Source organism: Vitis riparia, chromosome 8, assembly GCF_004353265.1.
Source record: "Vitis riparia cultivar Riparia Gloire de Montpellier isolate 1030 chromosome 8, EGFV_Vit.rip_1.0, whole genome shotgun sequence".
Classification (NCBI taxonomy): domain Eukaryota; kingdom Viridiplantae; phylum Streptophyta; class Magnoliopsida; order Vitales; family Vitaceae; genus Vitis; species Vitis riparia.
The window spans coordinates 3,077,801-3,096,431 of record NC_048438.1 but is presented as its reverse complement, the minus strand read 5'-3'; the positions used below and the strand labels follow the sequence as shown (position 1 = coordinate 3,096,431).

The following is an 18,631-nucleotide window of genomic DNA, read 5'->3' as shown; positions in this document are numbered from 1 at the left end:
ATACATAGATATGTGATTAAATTAAATATTATATATTTTTTTCATCTTAAATATATTTTAATATTTAAATATTATAAATATTCTATTTAATAAAGTTTAATATATTAACACATTTATATTTATTATGTAGTTTTACATATCAAATATAAAAAATGAAATATTATTAAAATTTTTAATTATATATATTTTAAAATTCTTATAATTATTTTTAATTTTAATAAAATATAAAATATACATTTATGATGTTACTGGTTTGATCACAATTTAACCACCGGTCCAACTAATAAACTATGAACCAACAACTTTTTTAGTTCAATGTCCGATTTTGAAAACATTGGTTATAACATAAGTATATATATGTCTATAAATCACCATAAACCCTAAAAAAAAAATCTCATAATTTTAACTTTACAACATATGTCATACCAGAAGTTTTTTGGATTGAACCAAATAGAATTCGAGTTATCAACCCTAATATTAGTCACTTGTAAAATTCATATTTGCTTAAGTCGAGAGTTATAATTTGATAATTAATTTAATAATAATTTAATCCATCAAAATTTTTTATATCTATATATACCTATTTCTCGAAAAACTTTATAAAAAACAATCAAAAACACCTAAAAATTATGACTTCATAACGCTACAAAAATTCAATGCCTGTTATCAAACCGCCCTAGTTTTTTTGGAATGCGTTGTGAAAGAGGGGGGATGCGCACGTGCAAAACTCGTGACATTCCTAAAACCCTATATAAACCGGCTTCAGGCTCTCTTCATAATCCATTGTCGCAGTCTACTCGTTTTCCCGCCATCTCACTTGTTGGAATCAAAGATGTTGTGGGTGGACAAGTACAGGCCTAAAACCCTTGACAATCTCATCGTCCACGATGATGTTGCTCAAAATCTGAAGAAACTGGTACGATTTTTCTTCTGATCTTCTCTTCTGTACACGCAAAACCACGATTTGTGATGTAGGGTTTCTATTTCTGTGGGCAAAGGTTACTGAGCAGGATTGCCCCCATTTGCTGTTCTACGGCCCACCCGGATCGGGCAAGAAAACCCTAATCATGGCCATTCTCAGACAGATGTTCGGACCCAGCGCTGACAAGGTCTCTCTCTTCTTCTTCATTTTTTTTTTCTTTTTCTTTTTCATTTTGGTCTTTTTGGCTGCTCAGAAAAGTGTGCTGGGTTTTATGTAAAACTCCACCCCCCAGCCCAACAGGGGGTTTTGTTCTTTACTTTTAGTTCTCTTTTCTTTTCAGATGAAAATGACTAAAGGGTGCTATTCAAAATTTGTTTTCTTCCTTGTATCTTAGTTTTCTCAGTAATCCAACGAGATGGTTATTTTCTTTTCTTCTATTTGGTTTTATTCCACCTTTGTTTTAGTTTGGTCAGCGAGAAAATGCACGTGAAAGAATTTAAATTTCAAAATTCATTATTATTTTCTATTGGGGACAACAGAAATATAAACCTCCACTAAGCTTGGTTTCTCTCATTCTGAGATGAAAATAACTGGTGTGATGCTAATCCTCTTATTCCCCATTATGTTTCTCGAATTGTTTCTCCAAACATGCGCATGGCTTAAAGGCATTGATCTTGTAAATAGCTATCACCCTTGCTATTTATTGATGGTGGGAAGCATTTTGGAATAAATATTGTTTTCTTTTGATTTTTCTTAGTGTTTTAGTTATTCAAGCATAAGATTGCTTTTCCATTTTATTTCTTTTTTTTTCCCCCTTTTATAGAGTTTGATCAGGGAGAAAATATATGAAAATAAATTAGAATTTCAATTTTTTTATTTTTTATTTTGATTTTTTTTTTATTAATTTGTGACCCAACAAAAATATAATCCTCCACCCAATTGTGGCCAATGCATCTATGCGGCTAATTTGAGGACAGTTATTTTCACTTAGAAAAAAGAACAACGAAAATCATGATAAGATTTGGAAAATTTCTTTTCATTTTGTCTGTTTTTTCAACAAAGTTTTGCAAGCTGGCTTAATGTGTGTCTCAATGAATATATATATATTTCTTGATTTTGATTACAGGTGAAGGTAGAGAACAAGACATGGAAAATTGATGTAAGCTTCTTCTATTCTCTTGCTTTTCCCCTTTCTGTATTGGCGAAGGAAAACATAAAACTATTAGCTTTTTTTAAATTCTTTTACAATGATAAGATCTGAAGTAATGAAGTCATAGAACATGCTGAAACATACCAATCATCGCAAAATTTAGTGGAAAATAAAGTAAACAAAATAAACTGAAAATCTTACATATTATGTTTTTCATCGTTTGGAGCAGAAAAGAGAAAACTTAACTCATACCATTTTTTTTTTTTTTTTTTTTTTTTGATAAATGAGCAATCATATATATTAGAAAAGGCTAAAAAGCCACATGTATACAGGGAGTATACTGACCAACCCCAAACAAGGCTGGAAAAAAAATCTGAACAACCTCACCCACCCTCAAGTGGTCCCAAGCCATTCCAAAAAGCCTAACAGAGTGTAAGTTTCCTCACCAATGTACACCCTAGCCCAACTCCACAAGTTACATACAAAAGAATTCTTAAATTTCTGAATATCTAAGGACCCTCCCCTGAAAACTATCCTATTCCTTTCTTTCCAAACCGTCCAAAATATGCACAACGGGATGGAATTCCATATCTTTTTTCTTTTTTTCCCCACAAAAGAACCCCCCCAACTACGTAACACCTCTATGACTGACTCTGGGAATACCCATTGAACTCCAAAAATGGCAAGGGAGATCTCCCAAATAGTTTTGACCACTATACAATGTAATAAAATATGATTTGCATTCTCCTCTTCGCATCCGCATAGGTAGCACCGATTAGGGAGCTGCCATCCCTTCTTTGAAGCTTGTCCAAGGTGAGGATCTTCCCCATGATGCCTCCCAAGCAAAAAAAGACACCTTTGTTGGAACTTTATCCAACCAAATACTTCTATTTGGAAAAGCACCGGCTGAGGGGCCACTCAAACTTATGTAGGCCCCTTTGGCCCCAAACACACCATTGCCTTCCCGCTTCCAACTCACAGAGTCCTCTTCAGGAGCTATCCTGAAGTCCTTCAGAAGATACAACAAACCACCTATCTGCTCCATCTCCCAATCATTGAGATCTCTAACCAATCTGAGATTCCAACCTCCTTGACCCATACTAGAATCCCACACTTCACAGACTTTGGCATTCTTATGGCCCGCCAAGGTAAATAACTGAGGATAGGTTTGAGAAAACGCCTCATTGCCACACCACTTGTCCGTCCAAAACAAAACTCTAGACCCATTCCCCACCTTAAAAGCCATGCTATCCCAACACCAGTCCGCCTCCTTCATGATCTCCCTCCATAACCCCACCCCATAAGGCCCACTAACTTCCTTAGTCCTCCACCCACATCCCTCTTGACCATATTTCATCCCTATCACCATTTTCCAAAGGTTATCCTTTTCATAGGCATATCTCCAAACCCATTTACCCAATAGTGCTTTGTTCCATACATCTATCTTTCGGATGCCTAAACCCCCCTCCTCCTTAGGCCTACACACCACCTTCCAATTAATCAGATGAGCTTTCCCCTCTAATCTTCCTCCCCCCCACAAAAAATCTCTTTGAATCTTTTCAATCCTTCTTGCCACAGCCTTAGGAATACGAATAAGGGAAAGGAGGTAGATGGGTATGTTGGCCAAAGTGCTCATAATGAGAGTAATTCTTCCCCCCTTCGATATATATTGCCTTTTCCACTGAGTTAGTCGTCTTCTCATTCTCTCCTCCACCCCATCCCAAGAAAAGGAATTTTTGTGACGGGCTCCAAGGGGCAGCCCTAGGTACACAGTGGGAAGAGCCCCCAAACTGCAGCCTAGCTCAGCCGCCAGCTCCTCCGCCTCATCCACTTCCCCCACCGGAAAAACAGCACTCTTAGCTAGGTTAATTTTAAGGCCAGAGGCAGCCTCAAACCAAGCCAAAATCCAGCTCAGATTGGTCAATTGTTCTCTCTCAGCTTTGCAGAAAATGAGAGTGTCGTCAGCAAAGAGAAGATGACTCACCGACAGCTCTTCCCCCCCTCTCCCCTCATCTTACATCCTGAATAAAACCCCCTCACCAGCCCGTCTAATTATGTTACTAAGCACTTCCATCCCAATACGAAAAGGTAAGGAGAGAGGGGGTCTCCTTGCCTCAGCCCTTTGAATTTGAAAAAAAACCCAGCTGGAACCCCGTTGATTAAAATAGAGAATTTAGCAGTAGAGATACACCACCACATCCATTCATCCAACGAGCCCCAAACCCCATTTTCCGAAGAACCTTCATAAGAAATTCCAATTGACGCTATCATAGGCTTTTTCGATGTCCAACTTGCATAACAAGCCTTTCTCTTTTTCTTTTATACCAATAATCAATCACCTCATTAGCTACAGGGAAGCATCCAAAATTTGTCTCCCTCTCACAAAAGCATTTTGGTCGACTGAAACCACCTTATCCAGCACTTTTTTTAGCCTATTAGCTAGGACTTTGGCTAAAAGTTTATACAAACCCCAAGCAAGCTGATTGGCCTAAAATCCCCAGGTCTTCAGCTCCACCTTTCTTAGGAATGAGGACCAAAAGGTTGTGTGGAGACTTGGCAAACGACCCATACTCAAAGAATTCTTAAACATATCCACCACTCCTCCTTCACAAAATCCCAGCAGTCTTGCCAGAAGGCCACGGTAAAGCCATCCGGGCCTGGGGCTTTGTCACCCCTCATCTCCATCAGAGCAGATTTGATTTCCTCCTCAGAGAAAGGAACTCCAAACCATCAGCTTCCCGGGAATTCAATTGATTAAACTGCAGTCCCTCAATATCCGCTCTCCACCCCGGCTCTTCTGAGAGCAAATTCTGGAAGGCATTCACTATCCCATTCCTCACCTCTTGGTCCTCAGACAGCAGCTCCCCATTGATTACAATCCTGTCCAGCGAATTGTTCCTACGGTGGGCATTGGCCATACGGTGAAAATAACCGGTGTTCCTATCCCCCTCCTTGAGCCATAACTCCCTTGACTTCTGCCTCCAATGAACTTCTTCCATTAACACCCATTTATAGAAGGCATCCTTGGCTTCTTTTTTCTGCTCGGTTTCAGCTATAGTCAGGCTTCTCTCACTTTCCACTCCATCCCAGTATTCCAGCTGCTGAAGGGCGGAGTTTTTATTAACCTCCAACCTGCCAAACACCTCCTTATTCCAAATTTTAATATTATGCTTCAAAACCTTCATCTTATAGGCCAATCTGAAGCTAGCCCTTCCTCCCACCTCAATTCCTTGCACCACCCCGGAGGAGACCCTTAAAGTCGTCCACTTTCAGCCACATATTCTCGAATCTGAACGGAGTAGGGCCCCTCCTTATCCCCCCCGCCCATCAGCAATATGGAAAATGATCGGATATGGGTCTTTGCAATCTGCATTGGGTTACCCCACTGAACATGTTTAGCCACTGCTGAGTCACCAAGAACCTGTCAAGCCTCGCCCAGGATTGGTTATTCCTTCCCCCACTCCAAGTGGCATTACCCCTTGCATAGGCAGATCAGTGAGTTCTAGATCCTCTACAGTTTGGGCAAAACTTTTCATGGCCCAGATAACCTTCCCTGACTATCCTTTCTTGCTGGGACAAGATGACGTTGAAGTCCCCCCTAAGCACCATGGATCTTCCCACAAGCCTCTAATTGCCCCTAGTTCTTCCCACAAACACACTCTATCTTCTCTAGAGAAAGGTCCATACACCCCAGTAAAAAATCCAGGTCATCCCATTTTCCACATTCTAATCCTACAGGAAACAGAAAATTTTCCAACCTCCGTCTCCATCACCTCCAGAGACCTTCTATCCCAACACACCAAAATCCCTCCCGCAGTGCCCAATGCGTCTAAAGCCACCCAATTAGACCACCTACCCGAGCCCAGACTTCTCACCAGTCCCTCCGACAAAGCCTGGATTTTGGTCTCCTGGAGACAAAAAAGATCCACCCTCTGACTTCTGATCATTGCCTTAATGACCCTTCTTTTGGCGCTGTCATTGGCCCCCCGCACATTCCAGCTTAAGATTCTTAGCTTCATTTAAATTCCGTAATTTGGCACCTCCTTATTTGTCCTCCATCAATTTGCTTCTTCCCCCCTTCGTAGTTAATAGAGCACTCCAATCTTTTTAATTCTCTCTCAAATTTGGATTTCTCCAGGCTGTTCTTACTGTGCACCCTTTCCCTTCTCTTGCGAATTTTGACCAGAAATTCCATAATGTCCTTCTCCAGACCTTCTGTCGAAAAACCCAAGAACGCACTAAATCTGACGAAATCACTTTTCTCCCAATTAAGCTCCCCCCCTTCCTTATTTACTCGAGGTACTATCTGATCAGAACCCAACTCCTTTCCATTATCATCATTTCTACTTTTGTTGACCTCCACCAAATCCCAACATTCACCAGTCTCTGACACAGGGGTTTCCAATCCCATGATCATTTGGAGCGGATGATCGTTCTCGCCCCTCTGCTTTTCTGACCCAGAAAGGTCGCAAAACTCCCCCACTGGAGTCCGACCAAAACAAAGAGAAGGGGAAGAAGGATACACCGGGACCAAGGAATCGGACTGTACATACCTCGTCGCTTCCTCAATAAGGGCGTTATCAGTCTTCGATCTCCCTATGAGGAAGAGTTTTGCCTCACTCTGCCTGTGCAGTCCATCCTTCTCTCCAAATAGAGAGAAATCAGAGAATGGGCTTCCCGAGCTTACTTCGCACCTCTGGGCTTCAACAGGCTGGCCACTTGGCTTCCTTACTGGGCTCTGACCAGCGCCTACTAGGCCCACATCCGCCATGGGCTTCCGGGCCATGGTCCAACTTTCTCTTTGACCAACAGCCTCCTCAGCGGAAGAGGATGAACTGCTGCCCTCAGCCCCACTGGGCTTCATCATAAGGCCCAACACAGCTGGCCCATTTTGTTTAAGCCCCACTCCCTTGGGCCATAGCTGCAGCTCCCCAGGCCCACGAGCCCCCTCTGTGGGTCGCCCTGACCAATAGACAGCTTTCGTGTCCCATCCGCAGTCTGTCGCTGCTCCTCGAGTTTCGAGCCCCCTTCAGCCTCCCTCACGCGCTTGCCCTCGCGTGACTGGACCTCTCCCTCTACCTCTCCGTCTTTTGCTAGTTGGTTTTCCTCCTCGCCGGACGGCACCACTCGCAGCGTCGGCCTCGTCTCCCACCACAGAGTGAGGGAGTAGCATGTATTTTCGGCCCAGATTTCCACCATGTTAGGGTTTTTCCCCTCTTTTCTCCTTACCCGGATTCTAGCCCACTGAAGTTCTTCCTTCCTCTCCGTCTTAACATCTATCTCTAACAGACCCCCGCATCCTTCTCCTATCTTGCGCAGAATGTCCCGATTCCAGTACGAAATGGGAAGACCCACTATCCTTACCCAGGCCTCTCTTTCTTTCTCTTCCTCCGTCAAGCATCCCGTCCTTTGGCTCCATTTTTCCAACGCAAGACGAGGCCATCGACCTCTATTTCCCCACCGATTAGGGCTTTTTCGGCTTCATTTATCAACTCAAACTCCAAAAGTGCCTTGCCGTCTTCCAATTTGGCCAATCCTAAATTGCCCTTAAGCCCCACCCTTTCGACATTTGGGTCCCCCATCTACTTAAATCTTCCCCCCACCTTGTGTTAGATTCCAACAGCCAACAAGGCAGTGGTCCAGCTTCTCCAAGTTCACATTTACATCTCTGTTATCCACTTTCACCCTCACCACCCCTTCGTCGGTGCTGCACTTCTGCTTGACCACCTCCGCGAAGGATTTTCCCACCAAGGGTGTCCAAGATTTGTCCCTGTTCGCTTGTCTCAAATACCCGTCTGGACTGGATTCTATCTCTCGCAGCGCCTCCACCAAAAGGATCCAGCCCCCTTTTGCTCCTCTGCCTCTGGGAACGAAGATACTAAATCTCTTCTTCTCCGATCTGCGACCCCCAGGCGAAGGAAGCAACCCCCCTTGTTTTCCCCTCGCACTAAGGAGAAAAATCTCCCATTCTCTTGCCATCGTTTCTCCCAATGACCCGTCCTCGTATCCTTTGAGCAATAAACCAGACCTTCAATGAGTGGCCCTAAACTTGCCGGCCCCAACTTAATCCAAGAAGAAACCCCTCCTTTTCTCTCCACTATAAAGACTTGCGTCCTCCCCTTTTTCTTCTCTACCTCAACCTCGAAAGTTTTGGATTCAATCCCAAAACTCCTTTTCCGACCCTCTGAGTTGAAGTTTCCCTCTGAGACCTCTCTCACACCTTGGGGCCTGTACTCTTCCCCGTCACTCCCACTCACTCTCTCTCTATTTCTTTCTCTCTCCTCCATCTCTCTTATTTCCTTTAACTCATACCATGTAATTCAACTATTTGAATTGATGAAAACGAGTATTAATTAGTAGAGTCTGAACAAGATAAAACTGAGATTCAAAATGATCTTTTTTCTTTGTAAGAGAATAGAAGGATGGATTCCTTTGCTTCAAAAAATGGAGTTTATAAATTTCTGGGGCATAAGAATCTCTCTAAGATTTATAGATGATGTTAATTTTAACATAAATATTGGGTAGATTTAACATGTCTCTTCATTTGGGTTGACATCTGAAATTAATCTTTTATAAAGCCAAAATTGCTTGAAAAGATTTTTCATCAAAGAAACTGAAGCCTTAAAAAAATTAGAAATTGTTACTGTTATAACCTGAGGACGCTCATCCCTCTTGGTTTTCGGGAATGGAATAGCTTAAACCAAAACATGTGGTACACTTCATGCCCTCGTATATTTCAAAGATATTTTGTGAATGCAAGTTTTGAACTATTTGCTATTATCACTTCCATTTTGCTTTTATTGTTTCTTTAGCTATCATTAGATAATCTTTTCAGGCTGGAACGAGAACTATTGATCTGGAGCTTACAACATTATCAAGCACGCATCACATGGAACTGAATCCGGGGGATGCAGGCTTTCAGGATAGATACATTGTTCAAGAGATAATTAAAGAAATGGCAAAGAATAGACCAATTGACACAAAAGGAAAGAAGGGGTTTAGAGGTAATGCTGTTGAGTCCCTTTCCTTTTTCCTTGTACCTTATGTTGATTTTTACCAGTACTCCATTTGTGATGTACACTAGGACACGTTTGGACTTCCTGAATGGCTATATTGCAATTTAGATAGCATTTGAGGGTAAAATCCATCTTCTACAAATGATTTTCCTGTAAGTTTAAAAATGGCAATGTGGGCTTTTGTTGGATGTTTTTGGTTCTGGATTATTGGGAAAAAAAGGCTTTTTCGAAAGAGTTAGGAGCTAGCTATCAAAGGGTTGTTGGAAGTGCCTTGGTGCGTTTGGTGTGGGGCTGCAGCTCCATGAGTGCAATAATGTTTTCATTCTATCTTCATCGATGAGAAGATTCGGTGATTGTATTGAGAATTGCAATCTGATAGATTTGTGGGTGGTGGCACTTTTGCTTGAAATGGGGGCCAAAGTGGTTAGGCCTATCTTGCTTTGATCATTTTATTATTTCACCAGATTGGGAAGATTATTTCTCCGATGTGGTCCAAAGCATTTTGTGCAGGCCTACTACCCTATACCATTGGACATTGGGACAAGGAGATGGTGTTCAGGGAGTTAGTTGTTGATTGATGGAACAGCTTCAAGCCAAGAGGGTCTGCTAGTCATAGGCTAGCATGCAAGCTGAAATTTTCACAAAGAGAACTTGAAGAAATGGACAATGAGGTGTTTAGCAACATTTCTATATGGAAAGCATATGCCCTGGATGAGATGGGAACATGGGAAATGAAAAATAGAGAATGGTCTATTAGTTCAGGAGCAGAACACTAAAAATGCTGCCATTCTATAATATAGCAGTTAGCAGTAATGGAGGAAGCTTCTTGGAGAAAACACATGCTGTTTGGTTGAAAGAAAGGGATAGAAACACCATTCAGATGAAGCAGATTTTAAAAAAAGGCAATTTCTCATGTTTTTTAACATCTTCTATTCGAGTCAAGGAGGAGAAATAGCATTAAAAGTAGGATTCTTAGGTACTCAAGAGAAGAGGATAGAGAAGGCTTGGAAAGACTGTTCAGTGAGGAGGAAGTTTGTGAGGTGCTTGGTGAGTTGATAGGGGACAAAGCCCTAGGGCCTGATGGCTTTCCCTTGGCTTTTTAGCAAGGCTATTGGATATTGTTCAGTCAGAGGTGATGGATTTTTATGCTCTAGTTTCACTCCTATGGGACTTTTGAGAGGAGCTTGAATGCTACATTTCCTGTACTGGTCCTAAAAAGGGGTGGAGTAGAGGGTGTTTAAGACTTTAGGCCCATTAGTTTGATTTGGTGGGCAGTACAAGTTTCTGGCTATGATATTGACTAATGGGCTTAAAAAAGTCATGCGCAAAGCAATATTTGAGTCCCAAAATGCTTTTGTAAAGGGTAGATAGACTTTGGATCCATCCTACTTGGTAATGAGGCCATTGATAAAAAATTGAAGGTTAGAAGTGATTTGTAGGTTGGACATAAAGAAGGTGCATGATCATGTTGATTGGGAGCTCCTACATTTAGTATTAGAGCTAATGGGCTTACGGGGGAGTTGAATTAGATTTTGTAGTTCTATTGTTCGTTTCAAGCGCTTGTCAATGGTTCTCCTATTGGATTCTTCTAGATCTCTAGAGGCTTAAGGCAAGGAGACGACTCTTCCTATTTATTCATTTTGGCAATGGAAGTTTTGAGTTTCTTTTAACAAGGATGATGGAAGGAGATTTAAATTGGAGGGACCTATAGGTGGTAGGTTTGTGATTTTATAGCTTCTATTTGCCAATGATACTTTGCTCTTTTTTGCAAAGTATCATTGGCAAATAGAAGCTATAAAATCACAAACCTACCACCTATAAATTGGCAACAAAACTGAAAGGAATTAAACAAAACCTTAAAATCTGGAACAAGGAGGTGTTTGGGAATTTGGAGAGTAATAAACTGGCTGCCTTGCAGCAAGTGGACTATTGGGACCAAGTGGAAAGTGAGAGGAGGTTGTCTGAGGAGGAATTCTCTAGAAAGAAAGAAGCAAAAGAAGGATATGCTAAGTGGGTCATGCTGGAAGAGACTCACTGGCGGCAGCTATCTAGGGAGCTGTGGCTAAGAGAAGGGGACAAAAATACGGGGTATTTTCATAGAATGGCAAATGCGCACCGAAGAAGGAATGCCATGGAAAAAGTTAAAATCAGGGGGGCCTGGCTGTCAGAGGAGAATGCAATTAGGACCGGGATAGTAGACGCCTTTCATCGGCTATTAACGGAAGACTCGGAGTGGAAGGCAGATATAGGGGGTTTAAATCTGAACCAGATTACTCAACAAGAGGCGGACTTCTTGGAGCGGCCTTTCATGGAAGAGGAAGTCCACTCGGCTCTAATGGACATGAATGGGGACAAGGCTCCAGGCCCGGATGGCTTTACGGGAGCTTTTGGCAATTCAGCTGGGAGTTTGTGAAGGAGGAGGTGTTGGAGATGTTCAAGGAATTCCATGAACATAACACCTTTCTTAAGAGTCTCAATGCCACGTTCTTGGTGCTGATACCCAAAAAGGAGGAGCGGAGGAGCTGGAGGACTTCAGGCCGATCAGTCTGTTGAGCGGATTATACAAACTATTGGCTAAGGTGTTGGCCAATAGGGTTAAGAAGGTGATGGATAGAGTGATTTCATATGACCAGAACGCGTTTGTAAGGGGAAGGCAGATTTTGGACGCGTCCCTAATCGCAAATGAGGTGATTGACTCATGGAAAAAAGAAGGAAAGAAGGGCCTAATCTGCAAACTAGATATTGAAAAGGCGTACGATAGCGTCAATTGGCAGTTTTTGATGAGGGTAATGGAGAAAATGGGTTTTGGGGCCAAGTGGAGGGAGTGGATATGGAGCTGCATATCGACTGCCAAGTTCTCGGTTTTAGTAAACGGGGAGCCAGCTGGTTTCTTCCCTAGCTCTAAGGGACTCCGGCAAGGCGACCCCCTATCTCCATATTTGTTTATCATGGGGATGGAGGTGCTGAGTGTCCTGATTCGAAGGGCTGTGGAAGGGGGCTGCATCACTGGATGTAGAATCCAGAGGGGTAGGGGGCAGGCTGTTAGCATCTCTCACCTCCTCTTTGCGGATGATGCCATAGTATTTTGCGAGGCTAAGAAAGAAGATATGACCTGTTTGAGTTGGACCTTATGCTGGTTTGAAGCTGCTTCGGGGCTGAGGATTAACTTGGCTAAAAGTGAGATTATTCCGGTGGGGGAGGTGGAGGAGATCCGGGAGATGGCTGTGGAATTGGGATGCAAGGTTGGGCAGCTGCCTTCAACCTATCTGGGGCTGCCCCTGGGTGCGCCAAATAAAGCTAGCTACGTGTGGGATGGGGTGGAGGAACGGATGAGGTGGAAACTAGCCTTGTGGAAGCGGCAATATCTCTCTAAGGGTGGTAGAATCACCCTTATAAAGAGTACATTGGCTAGCATGCCACTATACCAGCTGTCCCTATTCCGTATGCCTAAGACAGTGGCGAGAAGACTAGAAAATGTGCAAAGAGACTTCTTGTGGGGAGGGGGAAGTTTGGAGAGGAAAGCTCACCTTGTCAGTTGGGAGAGGGTGTGTGTGAGCAAGGAGAAGGGGGGCTTGGCTTGAGGAAACTAGTATTCTTGAACAAAGCCCTCCTTGGAAAATGGGTTTGGAGGTTTGCTCATGCTAAGGAGGAGATGTGGAAACGTGTTCTTGTGGCTAAGTATGGACAAGAGGAATTTGGGTGGAGAACTAAAAAAGCAAATGGGGCTTTTGGTGTTGGGCTTTGGAAGGATATTATGAAAGAAGCAGATTGGTGTTGGAACAATATGGCTTTTAAGGTTGGAAAAGGCACCAAAATCAGTTTTTGGAAGGACACTTGGTGTGGGGATATGGGGCTGGCCAGGAGATTCCCTAATCTCTTTAATGTGGCTGCACAAAAAAGTGCCACTGTGGGGGAGTTATGGGACCAGTCTGCTGGCCAAGGAGGCTGGAACCTTAGGTTTATTAGAAGGTTCAATGATTGGGAGCTGACCCGGGTTGACGAATTGCTACAAATCTTAAGGAGTCAAAGAATATCCTTGGAGGAAGACTTGGCTGTATGGAAGGGGGGAAAAAATGGGAAGTATGAAGTCAAGGATGCGTATGGGCTGGTGACCAGCCATAGCATCCCTATGTTTCCCAAAAAAGAAGTTTGGGTGGAGAATGTTCCTTCCAAGTTAGCGTTTTTTGCTTGGGAAGCGACTTGGGGAAGGGTTCTTACTATTGATAGGCTTCAAAAGAGAGGATGGCAGATGCCTAACAGGTGTTACCTTTGTGGTAGTGAGGAGGAAAATGTGAATCATCTTCTTATTCAGTGTACAGTGGCTGGAGTGTTGTGGGGGATGGTTCTTAGCCTGTTTAGAGCCCAGTGGGTTTTTCCAGAAACTGTAAAGGAGGTGATTATCAGCTGGAAGGGCTCTTTTGTGGGCAAAAAGAGGAAGAGAATTTGGAGATCCATACCGTTATTTATTTTTTGGACGGTGTGGAAAGAAAAGAATAGACTAGCATTTAGGGGGGGGGAGCTTGCTATACAGAAAATTAAATATTCTTTTGTTTGTAACTTGTGGGGGTGGGCTAAGTTGTATAATGGTGCGGAGTCCCGCTCCCTTATAGGTTTCCTGGAGTGGCTAGCCTCCAGTTGAGGGCTGGTGGGTTTTTTGTTTGTTTTTTGGTCTTTTGTTGTGAGGCCGTCGTCGCCTCGTATACTCCCTGTGTACCTTGCGGCGTTTGCCTTTGCTAATATATTTGTGTTTACGTATCAAAAAAAAAAATGATACTTTGCTCTTTTTTGAGGTTGATATAAAGCAATTATATTATGTAAGGTGGATCCTTTTATGTTTTGAGGCTGTTTTGATGATTGAAAACCAACTTGGAGAAACGTGAGATCTGCTCGTAGATGGAGGATTTGTAGGGTCTTACTAATGAGCTAGATTGTAGGAGGGCAAGCTCCCCTTCAAAGTATTTAGATATGTTGTTGGGTACTAGTTCATGTTTGTGCTTGCAAGGAATTTAGTTGAGGAAAGATTTATGAAAAGGTTGACTTCATGGAAATGTTGATATCTATCCAATGGAGGGAGACTAAGTGATGGGGATGAATTTCAAAGATGCTCAAGAAACAAATGAAAGGAAATGAAGAAATCGTAAATTATTCTATCAAGGGTATTTAGATAATTTTACAATCTTCTTTAGGTTCTTTAATGTCATAATTAGTTAGTAGTTGGTGGTTGAGTTTTATTTAGAAAATGGTAAATTTTAGAATTTTCCTTTAAAGAAGTTTCTAAACTTTCTGTTTTTAAAAGAGTTTCTATTTGAGTTTGTGGAAACTTGTTACAAAAAGTTTCTACAAAGTAAGTTTCAAATTCTGAAAGGAAAATTTGTGTTTTCTTTTAATGCTTTTTAGAATATTTAATGGTTTTAGGAAAAGAGTAAGGGTCCTAATACCATCAAATGGCTAATGCTCACAGAAGAAGGAATCAACTGACTAGAGTAAAGGTGAATGGGAGGTGTTTAACTGAGGAAAGCGAAATTAAAGAGGAGGTGAGCAGAACTTTCCAAGGCCTGTTGGCAGATCTTGGTGACTGGAAGCCTGGTATAGATGGTTTAAATTTTGAAAGGCTGGAAGAGGTGGATGTGGAGGGGCTGGAGAAGCCTTTCTCAGAGGAGGAGGTTTTTGAAGCGCTGTCAGTCAGGCTGTTGCGGAGAGAAACTGCCAGGCCCTGATGGTTTCTCAATGGCTTTCTGGCAATTTTCTTGGGATTTTGTGAAGGAGGAGGTTATGAATTTTTTCAGACAGTTCCATGAGACTGGGAGATTTGTTAGAAGTCTGAATGCAACCTTTTTAGTGTTGATTCCTAAGAAAGGGGGGGCTAAGGATTTGAAGGATTTTAGGCCAATAAGCTTGGTGGGAGGGCTATATAAATGGTTAGCTAAGGTGTTGGCTAACAAATTGAAAGGAGTGTTAGCTAAGGTGATCTCAATGTCTCAAAATGCTTTTGTGGAGGGGCGACAGATTATGGATGCAGTGTTGATCGCTAATGAGGCAATCGATTCCATTTTGAAAAGTAATAGAGGGTCAATTCTTTGCAAATTAGAAATAGGATAGTTTTTTATAATGAGGCTTTGTCGATCCAAAGATTGAAAATCTCCTTCGTTTGTAATCTTTTCTCTTGGTCTAAGTCTTGTTTAGATGGAGAACCCCGCTCCTTAATTAACTTTGTTGAATCGTTGGGTTCTAATTGAGGGTTGGTGAGTGTATGCTTCCTTGTGTTTTTTGTTGTGGGGCTTCTCGTGTATACTTCATGTATGCTTCGGGTTGCCTTCTTGCTCCCTTCTTTAAATATATTTTTTCTGTGTTTATCTATCAAAAAAAAAATTCTTTGCAAATTAGACATTAAGAAAACCTATGTTCACATGGACTGGTCGTTTTTGTTAGCGGTGTTGGAGAAAATGGGGTTTAGGGGAAGGTGGTGTAGTTGGATAAAGTGGTGTTTATCCACTGTTAGATTTTCAGTCTTGGTGAATGGAAGCCCAACGGGTTTTTTCTAGAGCTCAAGGGGTTCAAGGCAAGGAGACCCCCTCGCCTTATTTATTCGTTATCGAGATGGAGACTTTTAGTTGCTTGTTGAAAAGAGCAGTTGTTGGAGGTTTTTTGACGCCTTGTATGGTATGGGGAAGAAGGGGTGAAGGGGTTCAGATCTCACATTTATTGTTTGCTGATGACACATTGATTTTTTGTGAGGCTAAAGAGGATTAGTTGACATATTTGTGTTGGCTGTTAATGTGGTTTGAGGCTTTGTCAGGGTTAAAAGCGAATCTAGAAAAAAATGAACTGACTCCAGTTGGTAGAGTTGAGAATGTAGAAGAGTTGGATGATGAGTTCGGTTATAAAGTGGGAAAAAATGCCCTCCACCTATCTAGGAATGCCTTTGGGTGCTCCTTTTAAATCTGTTGGTGCATGGGATGGAGTAGAGGAAAAATTCCGAAAGAGATTGGTTATGTGGAAGCGGCAGTACATCTCAAAGGGGGAGGATTACCTTAATTCGAAGTACATTGTCCAATCTACCGATCTATTTTATGTCCATTTTCTAGTTACCTAGGGTGGTTAGGATGAGACTGGAATAGATACAAAGGGATTTTCTATGGGGTGGTGGGGCTCTTGAGCAAAAACCGCACTTAGTAAGGTGGCCGATTGTGTGTGAAGACAAAAGTAAATGAGGTTTGGGGATTAAGAGCCTTGGTTCTTTCAATAAGGCTTTCCTTGGCAAGTGGGCATGGCACTTTGCAAACAAAAAAAAGGCCCTTTGGAATCAAGCAATTAGAAGGAAATACAGGGAGGAAAGAGGAGGGTGGAGACCTTGTGAGGCTAGGGAGGCCTATGGAGTTGGGTTGTGGAAAGCTATAAATAAGGTGGGACAACTAGTAACCCCCTTTTTTGGCTTTGAGGTGGGGGATGGTAAGAATGTGAGGTTTTGGAAAGATAAGTGGTGTGGAACCACCCCTTTCTGCGAGACTTTCTCTTCATTATTTGCTATAGCAACGTCTAAAGAGGCTTAGGTAAATGAAGTTTGGACAGTCGAGGGGGAAAGGAGGGGAAGTTGGACTCCTAGTTTCAATAGGCCTTTTAATGATTGGGAGATGGAAGAAGTGGGAAGATTACTTTGTTGCTTGGATGGGAAGATGGTTAGGATGGATGAGGAGGATAGGGTGAGATGGGTGGAATCAAAGGATGGAGTTTTTTTCGGTAAAATCCTTGTATAGGGCTTTGCAGTCGGTATCTCTTGATTCATTCCCTTCGAAGATTGTTTGGATTTCTTGTGCATAGCCCAAGATAAGCTTCTTTGCGTGGGAGGCTTCACGGGGAAGAGTTTTAACCTTGGACCGCTTGCAAAAGAGGGGTTGGGCTTTGGCAAATAGGTGTTTTCTATGCCAAAAGTGTGGGGAGTCGATTGACCACCTCCTCCTTCATTGTGAAAGAACAAGAGAGGTGTGGACGTTGCTCCTCTCTTTTTTTGGAGTTTCTTGGGTCTTTCTGCATTCGGTAAAGGAAACCCTTTTAGGTTGGAGAGGCTCTTTTGTGGGCAAGAAGAGGAAGGTGGCGTGGCAACTGGGACCGTTATGCTTGTTTTAGGTTATTTGGAAGGCTAGGAATTCAATTGCTTTTGAGGACGGTGTGCTGTCCATTCAAAAGCTGAAAATTTCTTTTGTGTATTTACTTTGGTCCGAAACCAAATTGTGGATAAAAGATGGTCCTTCGACCTTAATAGATTTTATAGAGAACGGGTGTGCATGCGTTAAGGGAGAGGGTTTTTTGTTTTTTCCTTGAGTTTTGGGTCCTTTTGTAAGGGGGTGAGTTGATCTATACTGTAACTCTGTGTTGCTTCTTTAGCGCCTCTTTGCTATACATATTATGCTTATTGATAAAAAAAAAATAAGTTACTACATAAGTTTGGTTTTTATTTTTATGGTGTTATTAAGTTGTTATGTTTTTCTAAAGCCCATAAATTAGATTAATTGATGTAAAGTAAGATTAATGAATAATTGATGATGGGTAATGTTTTCTTTATATATATATATATATATATATATATATTTTCATGCCTTACAATTTTCAATGGTGCTACTCCATTATATTTCTTCTAGTTTAGACTCCTAGAAGGGATTAGTGGGACTCAAGAAGGCCAAGAGGGGGTTAGACTATATGGACACAACATGAAATTATGAAATTGACACAAAAAGCTAGCCTAGAAGTTTTTGGAAGGGGGAGAGGGGGCAAGATCAAGCCCTTTGGCTTCTTCAAAAAAGTAACATAGTCAAGAAATTGGGCTTCACATGTAGTTTGAGAGTGGAAAGGATTGTACTACGGTGCAATATGCTTCTTAATAGGCTAGGCTATGTGGAAATCAGTCCAAGGTGTAGTGGACTAGGGTTCATGAAATGAGGCATTTTTTATTGGGTTAGGTGCTTTCTGGTTGATGCTGAGTGAGAAAGATATGGGTTTGGAACTTGATTGTGATTGAATGATGTGGAATGCTGATATTTTAGGAGCGGGAAGGTGATATTTTGGAAGGGAAATAGTATGTGATTTGGATATAGTACAAAACAAAGTGCAAGGCCTTGTTTTGTCTTTCAAGTCAACTCTTATTTTACATATAAATAAAAAAAAGTCAAATATTCTAACTTTTATATGAAATCTAAAGTTTGAATGACACTTTTACATTGATTTCTATTTAAATCTCAAACAAATTTAGACCAATTCAGACTTCAGATTGAAAAACATATCCCAACAAAATCTGACTCTACAGCAAGTTTAGTTATTTGGCTTGATTCTTATCTAGAAATGCCTTTACACTTTATTCTACCATCTTTTGAATGGTCAAAAATGTTGATATTAGAAGCATCAATATGATGCTTTTTAGTGATTTTGCTTATCTATATAAAAAAGTTATCATTCAACTGAGTAGTTTTTACTGGGGGCATCAAGTAAATTGATTATTTTTCTTTTAGTGGCTTTAAAACAGTGGATGTGCTGGGATCCTTCATCCACTCA

The 18,631-nt window shown here is 41.7% G+C and overlaps 1 protein-coding gene across 1 annotated transcript in view; it reads left to right on the top strand.

Annotated features, from left to right (window-relative positions):
- Positions 1–774: 774 nt before the first annotated feature.
- The window catches only part of LOC117920281 (replication factor C subunit 3), a 32,494-nt gene continuing 14,637 nt past the window's right edge, over positions 775–18,631 (top strand). Inside the window, exons 1-4 of the mRNA XM_034837714.1 lie at positions 775–916; positions 999–1,109; positions 2,049–2,081; positions 8,908–9,076. Coding sequence (XP_034693605.1) covers positions 833–916; positions 999–1,109; positions 2,049–2,081; positions 8,908–9,076 — 397 coding nt within the window. The 5' untranslated portion in view covers positions 775–832. The remainder of the gene's footprint in view (positions 917–998; positions 1,110–2,048; positions 2,082–8,907; positions 9,077–18,631) is intronic.